The 15,537-nt window shown below is 37.0% G+C and overlaps 1 protein-coding gene across 1 annotated transcript; it reads left to right on the top strand.

Annotated features, from left to right (window-relative positions):
• The first annotated feature begins 2,776 nt into the window (after positions 1-2,776).
• LOC117455309 (sperm acrosome membrane-associated protein 4-like) lies at positions 2,777-15,417 on the top strand. Its single transcript, XM_034094753.2, has 3 exons — positions 2,777-2,908; positions 13,075-13,185; positions 14,181-15,417. Exons 1-3 carry the CDS (start codon positions 2,857-2,859, stop codon positions 14,414-14,416), a joined length of 399 nt encoding a protein of 132 aa, XP_033950644.1. The 5' UTR covers positions 2,777-2,856; the 3' UTR covers positions 14,417-15,417.
• The last annotated feature ends 120 nt before the right edge of the window (positions 15,418-15,537 follow it).

Genomic DNA, 15,537 nt, shown 5'->3' with positions numbered 1-15,537 from the left:
CACCTTGTGCTTTTATAGTTCTTTGTCGATGAGTTTATCCAAAAACACACAACTTGAAAATTCACGCTTATAGGCCAAATGTTAATATTTAAACCTTTCTGCTTTTGTTCCTCCAAAATTATTATATTCATGTTGATATCACCTGTGACTGATGTATTCAGGATTAGTTTGGCAGGCTTCTCCCACACGCCCTCTTTCCAACCAAGTGAAGGGAGTTGAGAAACTCTGAGGATCTATGGGAAAAACATTTCACAGAGCCCGAACAGCCTCCCGCTCAGCAAAGTATTTCAAAACGATGACTCTAAAGATTTCATTTCATAACTGTCTCCCCTGCCAGCAGCAAACCACATCATGCCCCTTTTTAAAGTCACATGCCGAGATAATCATTAGAAAAACACAAACAAGCCTATCACTTACAAACACCAGTGCTTTTAACTGATGTGGACAAACAAACTGTGAAAATGTTAGTAATTGCTTCATCCATGACTCAACCCATCACTAATTAACCAAATGATTTGTCTCTCCCTGTTTGCAAACACTCAAAAACAAACAGAGAATGCTCTGGGACAAACTCTGGGCGAGACCAGACTTGCTGCGAATAATTCAGCTCATCCAAAGTCCTGAAATGAATCTAGGTGAAGCCGTTTTATCCGTTTTATCACTGCGTCTCATTCATCTAGATCAGAACGTGGGGGAGGACCTGCAGAGACTTCCCTATCCTAGTTTGGACTTGATATAAAACACAAAATATATTTTTAACTTGGATGATTGTTTCTTCAAGAAACAAACTGTAAAAGTTGTTTCTCTAAAACAAAATGCTGGTTATCCAGCAGACATACGTGCAGAATTTGCATCAGTAACAAAATACCAATCTTTTCTCGAGGTGTACTCTTTTCTTATTATTTAGAGCCAAAAACACATTTGATAAAAAAGAATTCTTACTATACATTCGAGTTTATTCATGCCTCGATGCTATGTTTCAAAGCAAACTGAGACAACTGACAAATAAACAAAAATGCTAACACCATTTAATAATTCCTTGCCTGATTATAACCTGATTTAACAATAAAAACACAAAATGTATCCCCTTTTCTACGGCCAACAGCTAAACTAAAATAAATTACATTCAATAGAAGTGTATGTGAGCAACTACAATTTCAAACAACCATTGCTTCTATATAGAGCTTTTGTGTTTTACATGATCATCTTCCTTTTTTATACAATGTGGAAACTTGGCTTCTTCCACATTTGAGATGTTCCCAATTCTGTTACCTTGGCTTTAATGTAATTTGTGCACATCTTTTAAATATTCATGTAACAAGAGAAAGGTAGGTTTAAACTGCATGATATGGCTCTTTTAGTGTCCTTCCTACTGATGCGGACTAAGTCTGCAACTGACTATTATTCTCAGCATCGATATAATGATGGTAAAGACAGAATGCTGAGTAGACAGTTGAACCAAAAAGAGGCTCAGCAGGAACATAAATATACTATTATCCAATGATTCATTGTGTTATGAAGCAAAGAATAAAGCAATCAGCGAGGAAGTGTACTGTGTCATTATAAGCTCATTTTCGCACGCACGCACGCACGCACGCACGCACGCACGCACGCACGCACGCACGCACGCACACACACACACACACACACACACACACACACACACACACACACACACACACACACACACACACACACACACACACACACACACACACACACACCAGCCAGGAGGTTTTAGATGCCATGACAGATTAGGATACTGTTGTTGGTCTGTTTACTGAGTCTTATTGAGCAACAGGAGGACAGATAGTATCTCAATTTGCTCAGTTATGTTAATATAGCTGCTCCTTTGTGTACTCTTATCTTAGAGATGGTGTCTTGAAGTTGTTAAATGTAAACTAAAAAACATACCATTTAGGCTTTTGAAATAATATGTTCTATATATTATTACTTCACCTACTTCATTGTTATTAAGATGTACATTGTTATTCTATTTGTTAAGCTGTGGTACTGCTATTGCTGTTATTAAAGCCTTTAAATGTCTTCATGACATTTTTATCGTTTTCATCGTCACACATGCAGTCATGTCTTTTTTTACTGCCTACTTGTTCCATCTTATCTGTGAAGCACTTTGAACTGATTAACCTGCGTGAAAGGTGCTATACAGTTTGTTTGATTTAATAATTGACACTATAGATTACAATTAGAAGTGGATGAGTTAAGAGCCTCTATTTTGCAACTCATATTTCCTCCAAATTCCCCCACTACTGTTTATTTTCTAGACTGAACAAAAACAAAACTGAAAGCATTGGTTTAATCATTAACAATTACAAGTATTAATAAGTGTCACGTGTATTGTTAATGCAATCTTAATATCAACTAGCTGTGAAATTTAGATAGTGGAGTAAAGAGTACACTATTTGCTGCTGAAATTAAGTAAAGGTAAATAGCACCAGACAGTGATAAATGTACAGAGTGGCTACAAAGGTAATAAAACAACATTTAAGTCACCTTTCAGCTCCATCAAAACAATATAAATCCACACAGGATCGACATAGAGTTCAATACAAAGAAACCAGCATTCAAAAAAATGTAATTTCCTGTTTTCCCAGCTTTCCCACACAACTTGCAGGAATGTAATATCCCTTTACCTGTGAGTCACCCAAGTGGGAGAGTTTAGAAACTGGGTGGATTTCCCAGAAGATCTCCTCTGATTGGATAACGGTGACGTTCGGATGGGAGGTGGAAAATTATAAATGGCTGAAAAAGTTTGTTGTGTGATCAAATATTATAACGGTCTGAGTCCTCACAGTCACTCTGCAAGTGTATAACTGTACCCTCCTTTTATCCAAGATGAACAGAATTATTCTCCAGCTTTTGGCTGTCGGATTCTGCTTTGCAGTCGGTGAGTAAAAACGACATCATTCTGATTAAGCCTTTTCATTTTAAAATGCCACGTTTTGCGTCATTCTACAGCGTGTCAAACTCACTTATCAAACAGTGATTAAAACCGAACGGACTATAATTCCAAAGACATCGTATAACTATTTCTGCTGCAAAAAATAACGTTTTGCTACACAACATAGTGAGGCTGTGTTTTAATGTGCTTGGGTACCCTGAACAATATCTGTTGGGTCTGCAGCGTATCGCTGTGTTCATCATGTAGGCCTATTATTTATTTTGTGCAAGTTGTAGGCTAGATGATTAGGTTACGTTACATTTCAAAATTGTCCTTCTAGATTGATCTTTAATCTTTTTTCCGTGATTTAATTTTTTTCATAAAGATTTGCTAGACGAAAAAGCTCTTACCAAATAGTTTTTCCTGGGGTGAAAAACTAATAAATGGCTTTATTTGTGGTTATTTTGGAAATGTGTCTCAGAAATGTGAATTATTGTGTTCTTAGTAGGCAGATGTTGACAGGGTGTGTTCACTACAAGTGGTGTATCACATCCATTTAGGGGCAGGGGGCCTAAAGCAAGGTGTGGCCACCTTCATGACTAATGCCCGTTGGCTACAGTGATTGGAGATTAAATTTGTTTTTGGTTATTGTCATAACATGATATAGCATTTTTCTGGTTTTGTTGCGTTAGTTTTTTGTCGAATGGAGAACACATTTGACAGTTGCAGATAAGACTCAGCTATTTTCATCTCTGCATTTGTTCTATCCATATACTTTTTGTTTTCAAATTCAATTTAAAAAGAAAAAAAAAAGCCAGATAAAAAAAAAGAGAGTTAAAAAGCACATGTTTGAAATTGGCTAGTAAAATAATGGGTTATACTGTTGCTTAAAGTAGTGTGCAGACAGTATAATCAAATTGAGCTTAAGGTTAAACTTATAAATTAACAGTGGAAAAGGTTAAAGGTTTACTAAGTGGGCTTAAAGTAATGTGCAACTATGGGTAAACAGTGGGGTAGTTAGCTCAAAGTAACACACAGATGGGCGGGATGGGCAAACAGGCTAGTTGAAGCCGTTAGCTTAAGTGACAGACAAACAGTTCAAACAATTTTTTTTAAAGTAAAAATGGTTGTGATTCATGTATTTCAATTGTGACTATTTGCTGGTTTTCCTCATCATATCCAACATTAAACTGAACATTTGTTCTGTTGGTCAGAAAAAACTATACATTTGAGAAACCACCTAAGTCTCTGGAAATGTATAATATAATTGTTTCCCTACTGTCTGTTATTCAAAAGAGAAGCGGTTAAACGCAAACAGTTTGGTTGCCAAGGACTAGTGGACTCCTATTCAACGGACAGCTAGATTCTCACAACAAGTAGCTGCAGAGTTTTCCTGTTTGTATCCTCTGTGCACATCCCAGGCTTTACTTTAAAGCTGTGATTACAGGTTAGGGTGAGGCAGCCTGTTTGTAGTAAGAGGGCGTTATTTTGGGGTTTCTTCCAGACCTTATTAAAAGACTGAATCATGCCCCAACCTGCCAGCCATTGCATGAGAAATTCCTCACCTTGTAACAGTTGACGCTTTGACCAAGTCTCAAATTCCACTCCGACTGGGCCCGTTATAATGGACATGTTCTTCAGCTATTGTATTTTGAGTCTTTTGTAGTCCGATGTAATCCTTTGGGTACCTACTCTCTGTTGTTAAAGTCTCCCGTTTCAAACCACACCCTAACTTTGAGGAACTATATTCCCATCTTGGCTGCTTTATTATACTTGACACGTGAAAACCTTTATCTTTTTAACCTACAAACCCTTTACTAAAGTTCTTGTTTGTGACAAAAGGTGATTCACAAATGTAGGTAATTATATACCGAGGTCACCAGGAGGGATGAAGAGATATGGGTGTGTGGGTGTGTTTGTTCCTTAGAAGCAGAGGATTCCAGATGGCAGTCTGGGTGATTTTTGAAGTAAACATGTTACAGGCTACTGAGGTTTACCCAAGCACCAGCCGTCAGAATATAGACAAAAATACTTGGATACTTTTGAACCCAGATGTCAGTTAAGTTGTAAAATTGAGTGTAACATTTAGTGCTGACCAACTTTACTTTACTTTTTTACTTTATCTGCAAAAAAGCAGATTTAATTCAGAGGTGGACAAAAAGCACTGTGTGCGACAAACCGTTAATGTGAAAACTCCTGCCATCAGTCTGGCTAATCAGCCTTCAAGGATCTGGGTACGGTGACCTTCGTGTGTGTATATATATACACAACTCACAACACACACCTAAGGGTATTCACCGTAACCTTTTGTAAGGTTGTATGTGTAAGGATTATAGTCCTGGTACATGCAGACGCTTTTAAGTCAGTCTGTATATATTTACCCTCATACTTTTAGTACACTAGTTTGCATATAGTTTTTACGATCCTTTTAAATTTCCATGCGCAGTGGGACGGTATTTTAGCACATTGCTCTAAATGTGAGCCTAATTTCTGGCAGAGCGCTGATTGCTGTAAAAGCAACATCAAAGACACGATCAACCACATCAGAGCTATAATCAATTTTATTATTTCTAGCTCCTTGTTATTTTAGATTTTTACAGGATTTTCGTCTCTTAAACACAGCCACTTTTTATTGGTATTTGTTCTCTATCCCTCTGTGTTTTGGGTTCGTCCTCGTGTTCCTGTGGTTTATGATGTGTAGTTTTAGTGACAGAGCAGCAGAGGGCAGTATATGTCTGACACTACACTTTGAGGGTGCCACACCTCAGAGATCAGACTGGGTTTGTTATCAAACTGCTTGAAAGAGGTAGAGTTTGGTTCAATTTGAAAAGGCTACTTTACTAAAGAATAGTCGCTGGTCACCGAGCAACCAGCATTATTTGTTGAATTATTTATCTGCACTAGCTCTTAATTTAGCTTAAAAGTAGTTTTGTGAATACCTTGGGCTGTAAATCCCTTTTTGTATTAAATAACATAATACATTTTCTACTTAGCTACTTATCCGTACTCACTTCTACTTACCTACTTCTACTTGACCTATGTTAGTGAAGGATATTGTAATCTTTGACCTAGTTGAATTTATTTTACAGCCATAGTTGCCTAATCATTTGAAGAAGAAGACTTCATGTACAAAATATTTAAAAAAAATATATCATCTTATACATAATAATAATAATAATAATAATAATAATAGATTGAACTGTCCAAAACATTAATGGTTTAGTTTGTGAGTGTGATAGTGGGGTTGTATAAGGTGGCCTACTTATTCATTCGGTGTCTATGGAGGTAACACACTTACGATGGATACCTCATACAACCCTACTTCAAACTACCAAAACTGTCTATTTATTAATAGATACAGATAGCAATTGAATTTCAATGTTACAATTTGTTTTTTAACGCCATTACATTACATTGCATTTAGCTGACGCTTTTATCCAAAGCGACTTACAATAAGTACATTCGACCAGGAAGACACAACCTTGAGGAAAACAGAATCATATAAGAACATCAGGATTCAAAGAGCCAATCGTTTCAAGTGCTGCTCAACTGGCTATAGATAAGCCAGTCCTTTATTAGTATATAAGTGCTCTGTTAGCAGTTCTTTGTTAGTCATTCTATCGCTCGAAGTGGAGTCGAAAGAGATGAGTTTTCAGTCTGCACCGGAAGGTGTGTAAGCTTTCTGCGGTCCTGATTTCAATGGGGAGCTCATTCCACCATTTTGGAGCCAGGATAGCAAACCCACGTGTTTTTGCTGATGGGAACTTGGGTCCCCCTCGCAGCGAGGGTGCAGCGAGTCGTTTGGTTGATGCAGAGCGTAGTGCACGTGCTGGGGTGTACAGTTTAACCATGTCCTGGATGTAGGAAGGGCCAGATCCATTCGCAGCATGGTACGCAAGTACCAGTGTCTTGAAGTGGATTCTAGCAGTTACCGGAAGCCAGTGGAGGGAGCGGAGGAGCGGCGTGGTGTGGGAAAATTTTGGAAGGTTGAATTACACTCCTGTCAGTTACTTGTCTGGGACTCCTCATTGAATGGCCCTTCAAATGTGTGTATTTTCTCAGCACATTTCTCAACGAGCTCATTGCCGGTGCTTCAGGGGAAGTGACTTAATTGTCTGCACAATGGCACAATGACTTCCAGGAATAAGAAAAAAACATGTTTCTCCCTATGCCAAAGTGTTCTTGAAGTCATATGCATCGTGACATTTTAATCTAGAGAAAAAATTAAAACGGTAGAAACAACTAAAGGGGAAGGTACGGACCTTTGGAATGAAAACAATAGCTCTTTCTTCCTCACACCAGTCGAAGAAAAATAAATTATCGATACTGTGCGAAAATGTAAAAGAAAATCCTCGACCGATTGGAATAATATTGATATGATTATAGTAAAAACATTATTGAAGAAATTGCAGAACCATTGACTCATCTCCTTAACTTGTCTTTTCAATCTGGTAAATTCCCAAATAAAATTTAAATAGCAAAAGTTATACCATTATATAAAACTGGGGATAAACACCATGACACAAATTACAGACCTGTTTCATTGCTCTCTCAGGTTTCCAAGATCCTTGAAAAGCTTTTTACAAAAAGACTTGACAGTTTCATGGAAACACATCAGCTTTTGGATGACAGTCAATATGGATTCAGGAAAGATAGATCAACATCTATAGCACTAATGGAATTAAGTGAGGAAATAGCAAACTGCATGGACAATAAAAAAAACAAGCAGTGGGAATATTTATAGACTTACAAAAAGCATTTGACACCATAGATCACAATATGTTACTGATAAAACTGGAACGGTATGGCATCAGAGGGGTGGGATTAAACCGGGTGAGATTATTTAAGCAACAGACAACAATTTGTTGAAATTGGTGAACATAAATCAGAATACATGAACATAACTTGTGGAGTATCTCAGGGGTCCGTGTTGGGTCCAAAGCTGTTCATAATATACATCAACGACATTTGCAGAGTATCAAATATATTGAAATTTATTTTATTTGCAGAAGACACTAATATGTTTTGTTCCGGTGACAATTTGAAAGAGCTAATGGAAGTGATAACAGCAGATATGATTAAAGTAAAACATTGGTTTGACACAAACAAATTATCATTAAATATAAGCAAAACAAAGATTATGTTATTTGGAAAACATAAAACAAATCCACAGATACAATTAATACTAGATAACATACACATAGAAAGAGTATATGAAATTAAGTTCCTTGGTGTGGTTTTAGACCACAAAATCAGCTGGAAACCTCATATCACTCATGTAAAAGCAAAACTGGCTAAAACTATCGCAATATTGGGAAAAGCCAGACACATTCTGGACCACAACTCATTGCATACTCTATATAACACACTAATATTGCCATATCTGATTTACTGTGTGGAGATTTGGGGAAACGCGTACAAAACCAACCTACAGCCGTTATGCACATTACAAAAAAGGGCTATAAGAGTTATCAATAATGTTGGATATCTTGAACACACTAATGTATTATTTTTGAAGTCACACATATTGAAGTTCACTGATCTGGTTAAATTTAAACGGCACAAATCATGTACAGAGCCAGACATAATCTACTTCCTAGGAAATTAAAAACATTGTTCGTAGACGGAGAGGGTGGGTATAATTTGAGAGGAAATCTACATTTTAAACAACTCAAGGTCAGAACAACTCTGAGAAGTATGAGTTTAACAATCTGTGGGGTGATTTTATGGAATGGTTTGGAGCAGGAGTTAAAACAAAGCACAAGCATAATTCAGTTTAAAAGGATGTACAGAAACACTTTTTTGGAAAAGTATGAGAAAGAAGAAAGGTGATTGAAGATGAGAAATGATTGTATATGTATGTATAAATGTAAATGTATGTAGGAATAACTTGCATAATGATTTAAAGGACAATCATTGATCAAGTAAGGGGTGGGAATGAATAAGCATTTGCTTCCTCCTATTCCCTTTCGGACACATATGATTTATTATTAATATGAAGACATTTTTTGTTTTTTTGTTGAATATACAAATATTACCATGAATGTGGATAAATACTGTATTATAATAATACGGTATTCTGTTTTTCACATTTGTTATTTGTTGTTTTTTAATCTGTTCGAAATAAAGACTGAAAGAAAGAATCTCGGAAATATGTAGTGATGCCTGTCACCTGCCAATTCTCCCCTGCCTATTGCGTCTTGTTTTCATTAGACGCATACTTCGCTTCTTGATCTTTAGCCTGCGCTTTGAGTAAACACGCTGGCGTTGTCGCGATCATGAGAGGTGAGGATGCAACAAATGACATGTTGAGCCCCTTCTGCTACAGTGAACAAAATGCCCACTGTAATTGAACATCATTACACTTTAGTGATCCCATGTGACCTCCCCTCCGGACTGACAAAGAACACTGTGTAAATGTGTGTTTTTATTAATTATTAAACCTTTATTTAACCAGGTGGTCCCATTGAGATCATCAATCTCTTTTTCAAGGTAAACCTGTGTCGTGTTTGGAAGACTTTATTAAATGGAGGATCAGGTCAGACTAGATTTCAGATGGCAACATGTTGGTCGGCATTGCAGAGCGCTGAAGTATTACTAGGTGTGGCTGCAACAAGGCCATTTTATGTCACTTAAATGGGTAATTATTTATGATTCATTATTTGCTGACGTTTTACTTTATTGCGGTTTAGCTTGGTTTTAAAACAAGTCAGTCAGATATATGTTGCTTTTTGGAAAGAAATGTGAAGGTTGAATGTCTTCCAGATCAAGAAATGTTTTTCATGTCACAACATTTTATTATTTTTAATGATATGTCTGAGATCATATGTGAGAAGGAGCCAAATAGAAGTACAGAGGATAGTCAGCTCTTTCTGAGATAAGCTCTACTTACACTCGGGTCTAACCGAAAGCTGAAAAAAAGGTGTGGTGCCGTTTCTGTACTAAGGTGTGGCCTTGTTTTGCATCTCTGAGGTGCGGTATCTCGTGACATTATAATTGACATCAGGCAGACCAAAGGGATCATACAAAATATATTTTGTCACTTGAAAATATCTCCTACACTTCTACCTTTTCAAATAAAACTCTCTCACTTTTGGTGAAGTCTTAGTTATTTCTCTACTATATACTAATTATGAAAAGAAAGTGCGGACTAAGTATAACCAAACATGTCAGTGCCTGCTAAAAATGACGAATGGTCATGATATAAGTCTCATCAGAAAATAATGATTGGTTGCTTGAGAGAAAATGCCTAGCTTGATTTTGAAAATCTGTGTTACTTACAGCCCTTCAATATTCATCATTCATTTAAAGTGAGACGATACATTCTTAAAAGAAGAAATATCACATTATATATTAACCTCAGGGAGAGCAACAGAGGAGGGATCCCTCTCCCAGGACGGACAGACGTGCAAGAGATGCCGTGTGTAAATCGAAGAGATAATACATTTTACAGCATATAGACCGAATGTTAGGAAATGCATGTGTCTGTAATAAGAAGATGAATCCACGAGGATGTCAGCTACAATCCTGTGGAAGCCATCAGGGAAGCAGCATGACGAGACCCAGGCAGGACCGCAGAGACAGGTTCAGCCACGACCCGAAGTCCACGACTTAATCCAGAACTCAGGATGGAGGATCCAAGACACAGGACTACAGCAAGAGGATCAGCCTCGACTCCGGATCCCGGCGTAGATATAGATCCAAAACAAGAAAAAAGATTTGGCTGGGTTAATCGGAACAAGAGAAGACACGGACACAGACAGAGAGGGAAAAGGTCATTGGATAAAAGTTATTCTTGATAACCCTCTAGAAAGATCTCATAAACTTCCCAACTCAATCTATCAAGGCCCGAGCAGTTCTATTAGATATAGGATAAGAAATATTTTATATTTATTATTGTTAATTTGTTTATATATATATATTATATAAACGTTATCAAATCTGCTTTAAAGTTGTTCCCGCTCATTAGTTTTATGATCTGGGTCCTGATCGCTGATTGGGTACCACAAGATACAATTATACAGTTTAATAATTAAAAAAAACATTGTAATCTTAAAAGTCACTTATCAGACTGTCAGGACCTTTTATGATCACAGAGTATAAACTTTACTCTGAGGAAAATCCCTGTGTTAAACATGTACACACAGTACAACAAACATGAACATTGACTTTATTAACTTATTTGAATAGTTTTGAACTAAACACACAACATATATCTTGATCTTACACAAAGAAAGGGAACCTTCCAGACACATTATTTGTGTATGATGACTTCAATTTACTTTCCACGGATGTCATGGGGTGTTTACATGGAAACTGGAGTGGCAGGTTCCTGACAACAATGGCTTTACCGGAGCACCCTCATGGTGCATTATCTCCCCTCCCAGCTCTGAGTCACACAGTTTCACAATGGCTGCCCCTCAATGCTTGATTCCTACCCAAGAACAAAGACGTAGTTTAAGTTTGTTGTCTTTACAATGAAACATTTGTTCCATCTATTTACTTAGCATCACTCCCAGTCAAGTTTTTTTTTTTTAATTGACCTTTAATAGCAGGAACGTCTGTGAAACTTTCTTCAGGCAGCACTGAGCAGATTTCTTGTAAAATGTCAGCAAAATATTCACTGCACTTAACAATAAAATCTTTTTTATTTGATCAGTCACAAATCAAGTGTACAGGTGCATGTAAGGCACTCCTCTGGTTTCTGAAAGAATTCAATGGTTGTAATGATCCTTTGCTTCATGTGACTTCATAAAGGGTTGAATTGACCAGGCCGTTATTACATTGGATTGAGTTTATTTACACCTTGTGCATTCATTATTATAACAGTTTATGTTTTTTTTTTCAATTTTACAATCTTTAGCACAGCTCAGTGGATGCTACAATCTCACGGTGCTAACAAAGTGACACTTCTGGTCTCAAAATAATGCTTAGATTTTGATCAACAATAACACATATTTTCAGCCCAAATCATACACAATACAACCTTATTAATTTCAAATAATAACTTTCATGAACAAATGAAGCATCCTTATATAAGTGGACCGATTGTGACAAAGTATGAGAGAGGACGTATCAGAAACATTTTGACTACAGGGAAATGAAGGTGATGCAGTGGAAGTAGTAATGGGAACAAGGTTGTGTTACTGTACTGTGGTCATATTTGATTATTCTTTCTGGGTGTGGTTGTGCTCTTGATCCGACAACATCAAACAAGGTGTGGCTGATGGTGAAAAAGTTATAGGAGTTTCTCCTTCTCTTTAACTTACCTCAAGGCCTCATTCAAAAATAGCGGATTGATTGACCTGTCTGCTTGTTATATCACCCGTCTTTGTTTTTTTACACAAAACAAAGATCTTTAATTATAATAAAGTTACTTCATACACATCCAAAGTTAGAAAAACTGACAATGAATGGGAAGAATACACGTTACTTGTAGCATTTCTTGAAGGTGCTGGTAAAAAAGTACATTGATTTCTTGTTATGAAACTTCTAAATAAATTCCAGGCTATGATATGAGATTTTATATAGTCGTTTCATGTAAAAATTAGCAAGGTTAACCCTGATATTCGTGAATTGAAAAATATTCTCCAGGCTCTTTTGCTCTCCATAAGAGTTAACTTGTCTTTTAGATGTAAGTCTGTTAGGTGGTGTATTAACATTTGACATTTCTGTGAATCTATTTCCTGACGTCCCTCACATTCATCACTACATGCAGCTCGGGATTTGTCCAAAATGTATGGTAGTCATTAAAAACTTGCTTCTGTCATGTGAGCTCATCTCAGTGAGATGGATTAGTAATAACCTGAGCAAATGAACATCCCGGGTTGATCCCCTATGACCTTTTTAGACCCGTTATCTGTAAGGCAGGCTTTTGTCAACAAACCTCGACTATAAACCCACCTTCCAAACTAATGGTTTGAATGTATATGTTCTTAAAAGGGAACTATTATCTGTAGTCTGCTGTCATTTTGTGTCTGTAAACTGATCAACTGTGAAACTGAACACTTAAATCCTTGAAAGCCTTTGTTTCAGACACACGAGAGAATGTTTTATTAGCTACGTTTTTCACATAACTTTGTCTGTGGAAAACCTATTTACGCTAATTTTGCTATTCTTCTTCCTCTCCCCTTCTTTTCTCCATCTTCCTCCCGTGTCCCTCCAACTCGCAGGTCAAGCCCTGCAGTGCTACAAATGCACAATCGGCTTTGGTGACTACTGCATAACCACTAAAATAACATGTGCAAGTGGAGAACTTTGCTACAGTGGTAATGGGGAAGCAGGTAAGAAGCTAACAATCTCACCAGATGACATTCTCCTAAAGGACGGTTGTCACCAACACTCATGACTCCACATCGTATGCATTCTTGACACCTGTAAAATAAATGTCAAGGTTGAGGGTTATTATTTTCCCAGGACAATTGCATGATTTTATAATTGGTTGATCAACAGAACATTGTAGTAAGTTTAAAACATGGATTCTTAATCAGGGGTCCCATTACCTCATGTGGTACTTTTACAGTGGCCCGGAGGTACAAGGACATATTTTCAAGAAGTCAGTTTTCACCAGTCAGTTTTAACACATTCAACATTAGCTGTTTACACTTTAGGATAAAAGTCATGAATAAACAGTTTAAATGCATAGTACTGGAGGGAAAAAGGATATGGGTTGAACTTATATCCATCCAAAATAGGTTGATGTTCCATGACTTGACTTGACTTGACTGAAAAGCTGGTATTCTTGTGCCCACACAATCTACCCAACACTATGCACTAAAGTATAAAGTTTGCAAGATCAAAGTAAATATTTAACTTTAAATCCACATGAATTAAAATGTCATCAGTTGCGGCGACAAACTCGCCTTTGTGCCTTTTTTATGTTCCATTTATATGATTGAAAGATTGGACCTTGTGAACTACATCGTAGTGAACAAAAATCCTGCGTCAACTTTATGTCAATGATTTAGTAACTTTATATTCCTTAACAAGCTTCAGCTGCTAATTGATTGTTTTTAAAATCATAACGAAATGAATAAGACCAATGGCTGCCTGGAAAAGTAGTTAAAAAAAAAAACATATTTAGATCCAGACCTTGATAAGAGTTTTTTTTTTATGAAATAGTTTAATGTTTTTTATTCCATATGGATTACCCTAGATGAATTATGTGATTTCCTGGAAATGTGTGTCAAGGTCAGCCAACTACAACATTGGATGCCTCGCACTGCACTATACTTTTAACAATGGACACTGATTGTGTGTGTTTGCTGTCACTCTACAGTTGGCTTTGTGGACATTAAGAAGAAGGGCTGTCTAGTGTTGGCTAAGTGCAACACGACCGAAAACACAGACTTGCCCTCTTCCATTTCCTCTTCCAACACCACCTTGTACCACATGACCAAGACATGCTGCAATACCAACCTGTGCAATGCTGCTCCCGGCCTGCCCGGGGCCTCCGGGGTGAGCCTGGCCCTCGCCACCGTCACTGCTCTGTTCATGGCCAACATCCTGGTTTGACAGAAAAACGCAGACGACACGTTCAGCCATAAAACACACATATTGTACACACACCAGCACTAAAAGGTTTCACTTATCTGCTTACACATGATTGTTTTCCTCTGCATCGATCATGTCTTGAATTTTAGATGAATTAGTTAGCTATCCACATTTCAATTCAAGAGATATTAAAATGTTAGTTCATAGACTATTTAAAGATTAGCACAAGACATGAAATATGATTTTAAGAATTCCCCCATCTGCTTAACCTGCAGTTCATTTGGGTTTGTGTAAAGTTTAGTTAACAAATCACAGGTTAGGCATTTCACTCTGTGACAGTTGTTTTAAGTTAAAGGAATAGTCCAACATTTTGGGTTTTGTTTGTGTGAAATTAGTTGGATTTAAAAGATCAGTATTACTACAGTACACACATTACAGTTGTTCTTCTCATCGGACTCGATGCAAGTAGAGGAATTATCGCATTAAACTAAATGTTGGACAATTCCCTCACTTTATTGCTTTTAACCCACTGTATTATCATTTTAGATGCATAATATCGCAAACATATGGATTTCAAAGCTTCTATGAACATTTATTTTTCTATTCACTTCATTGATGGCCTTTGGTTTATAACTGTTTCTAACATCATGTAAATCTTTTGGCTTATGTCTGGTCGAGTCTTTGAAAAGATTTAATTTTTTCTTTTCATTTTAAAATATTTGTTTATAATCCACTCTTACTTGTAAACGGTTATCTTTCCTGGTTTAAAATGTATATGAGAAGAATGTGATTAGATCTGATTGTGTTTGCCGGTTTTGAAATGTATTCGAGATTGGAGCATTCCAAATGATGTCACAGCTGATTTTTAGATATACTCTATTTTACACAAATCGTTATCAAATGTAATTAACAAACACTTTTGGCATTATTCTCCACGAAAGCGTCTGAACATTTTGGCGAAATTGCTAATATAGATAAACATTGAAGATGTCAATAAATATCCAAATTGGGAAAAAACACAACTCTTGTGTGGTGTGATTTGGTTTCTTCTTTCTAAATATCACTGGCTCGTTGCCACCCTGCAGGACCGACTGGTTCTTCAGCTTTCAGCGCCGAACACCGGAGACTGGAATGAAGATTGT

This window comes from Pseudochaenichthys georgianus, chromosome 11, assembly GCF_902827115.2.
Source record: "Pseudochaenichthys georgianus chromosome 11, fPseGeo1.2, whole genome shotgun sequence".
Lineage (NCBI taxonomy): Eukaryota > Metazoa > Chordata > Actinopteri > Perciformes > Channichthyidae > Pseudochaenichthys > Pseudochaenichthys georgianus.
This window is presented reverse-complemented; position numbering and strand designations above follow the sequence as displayed.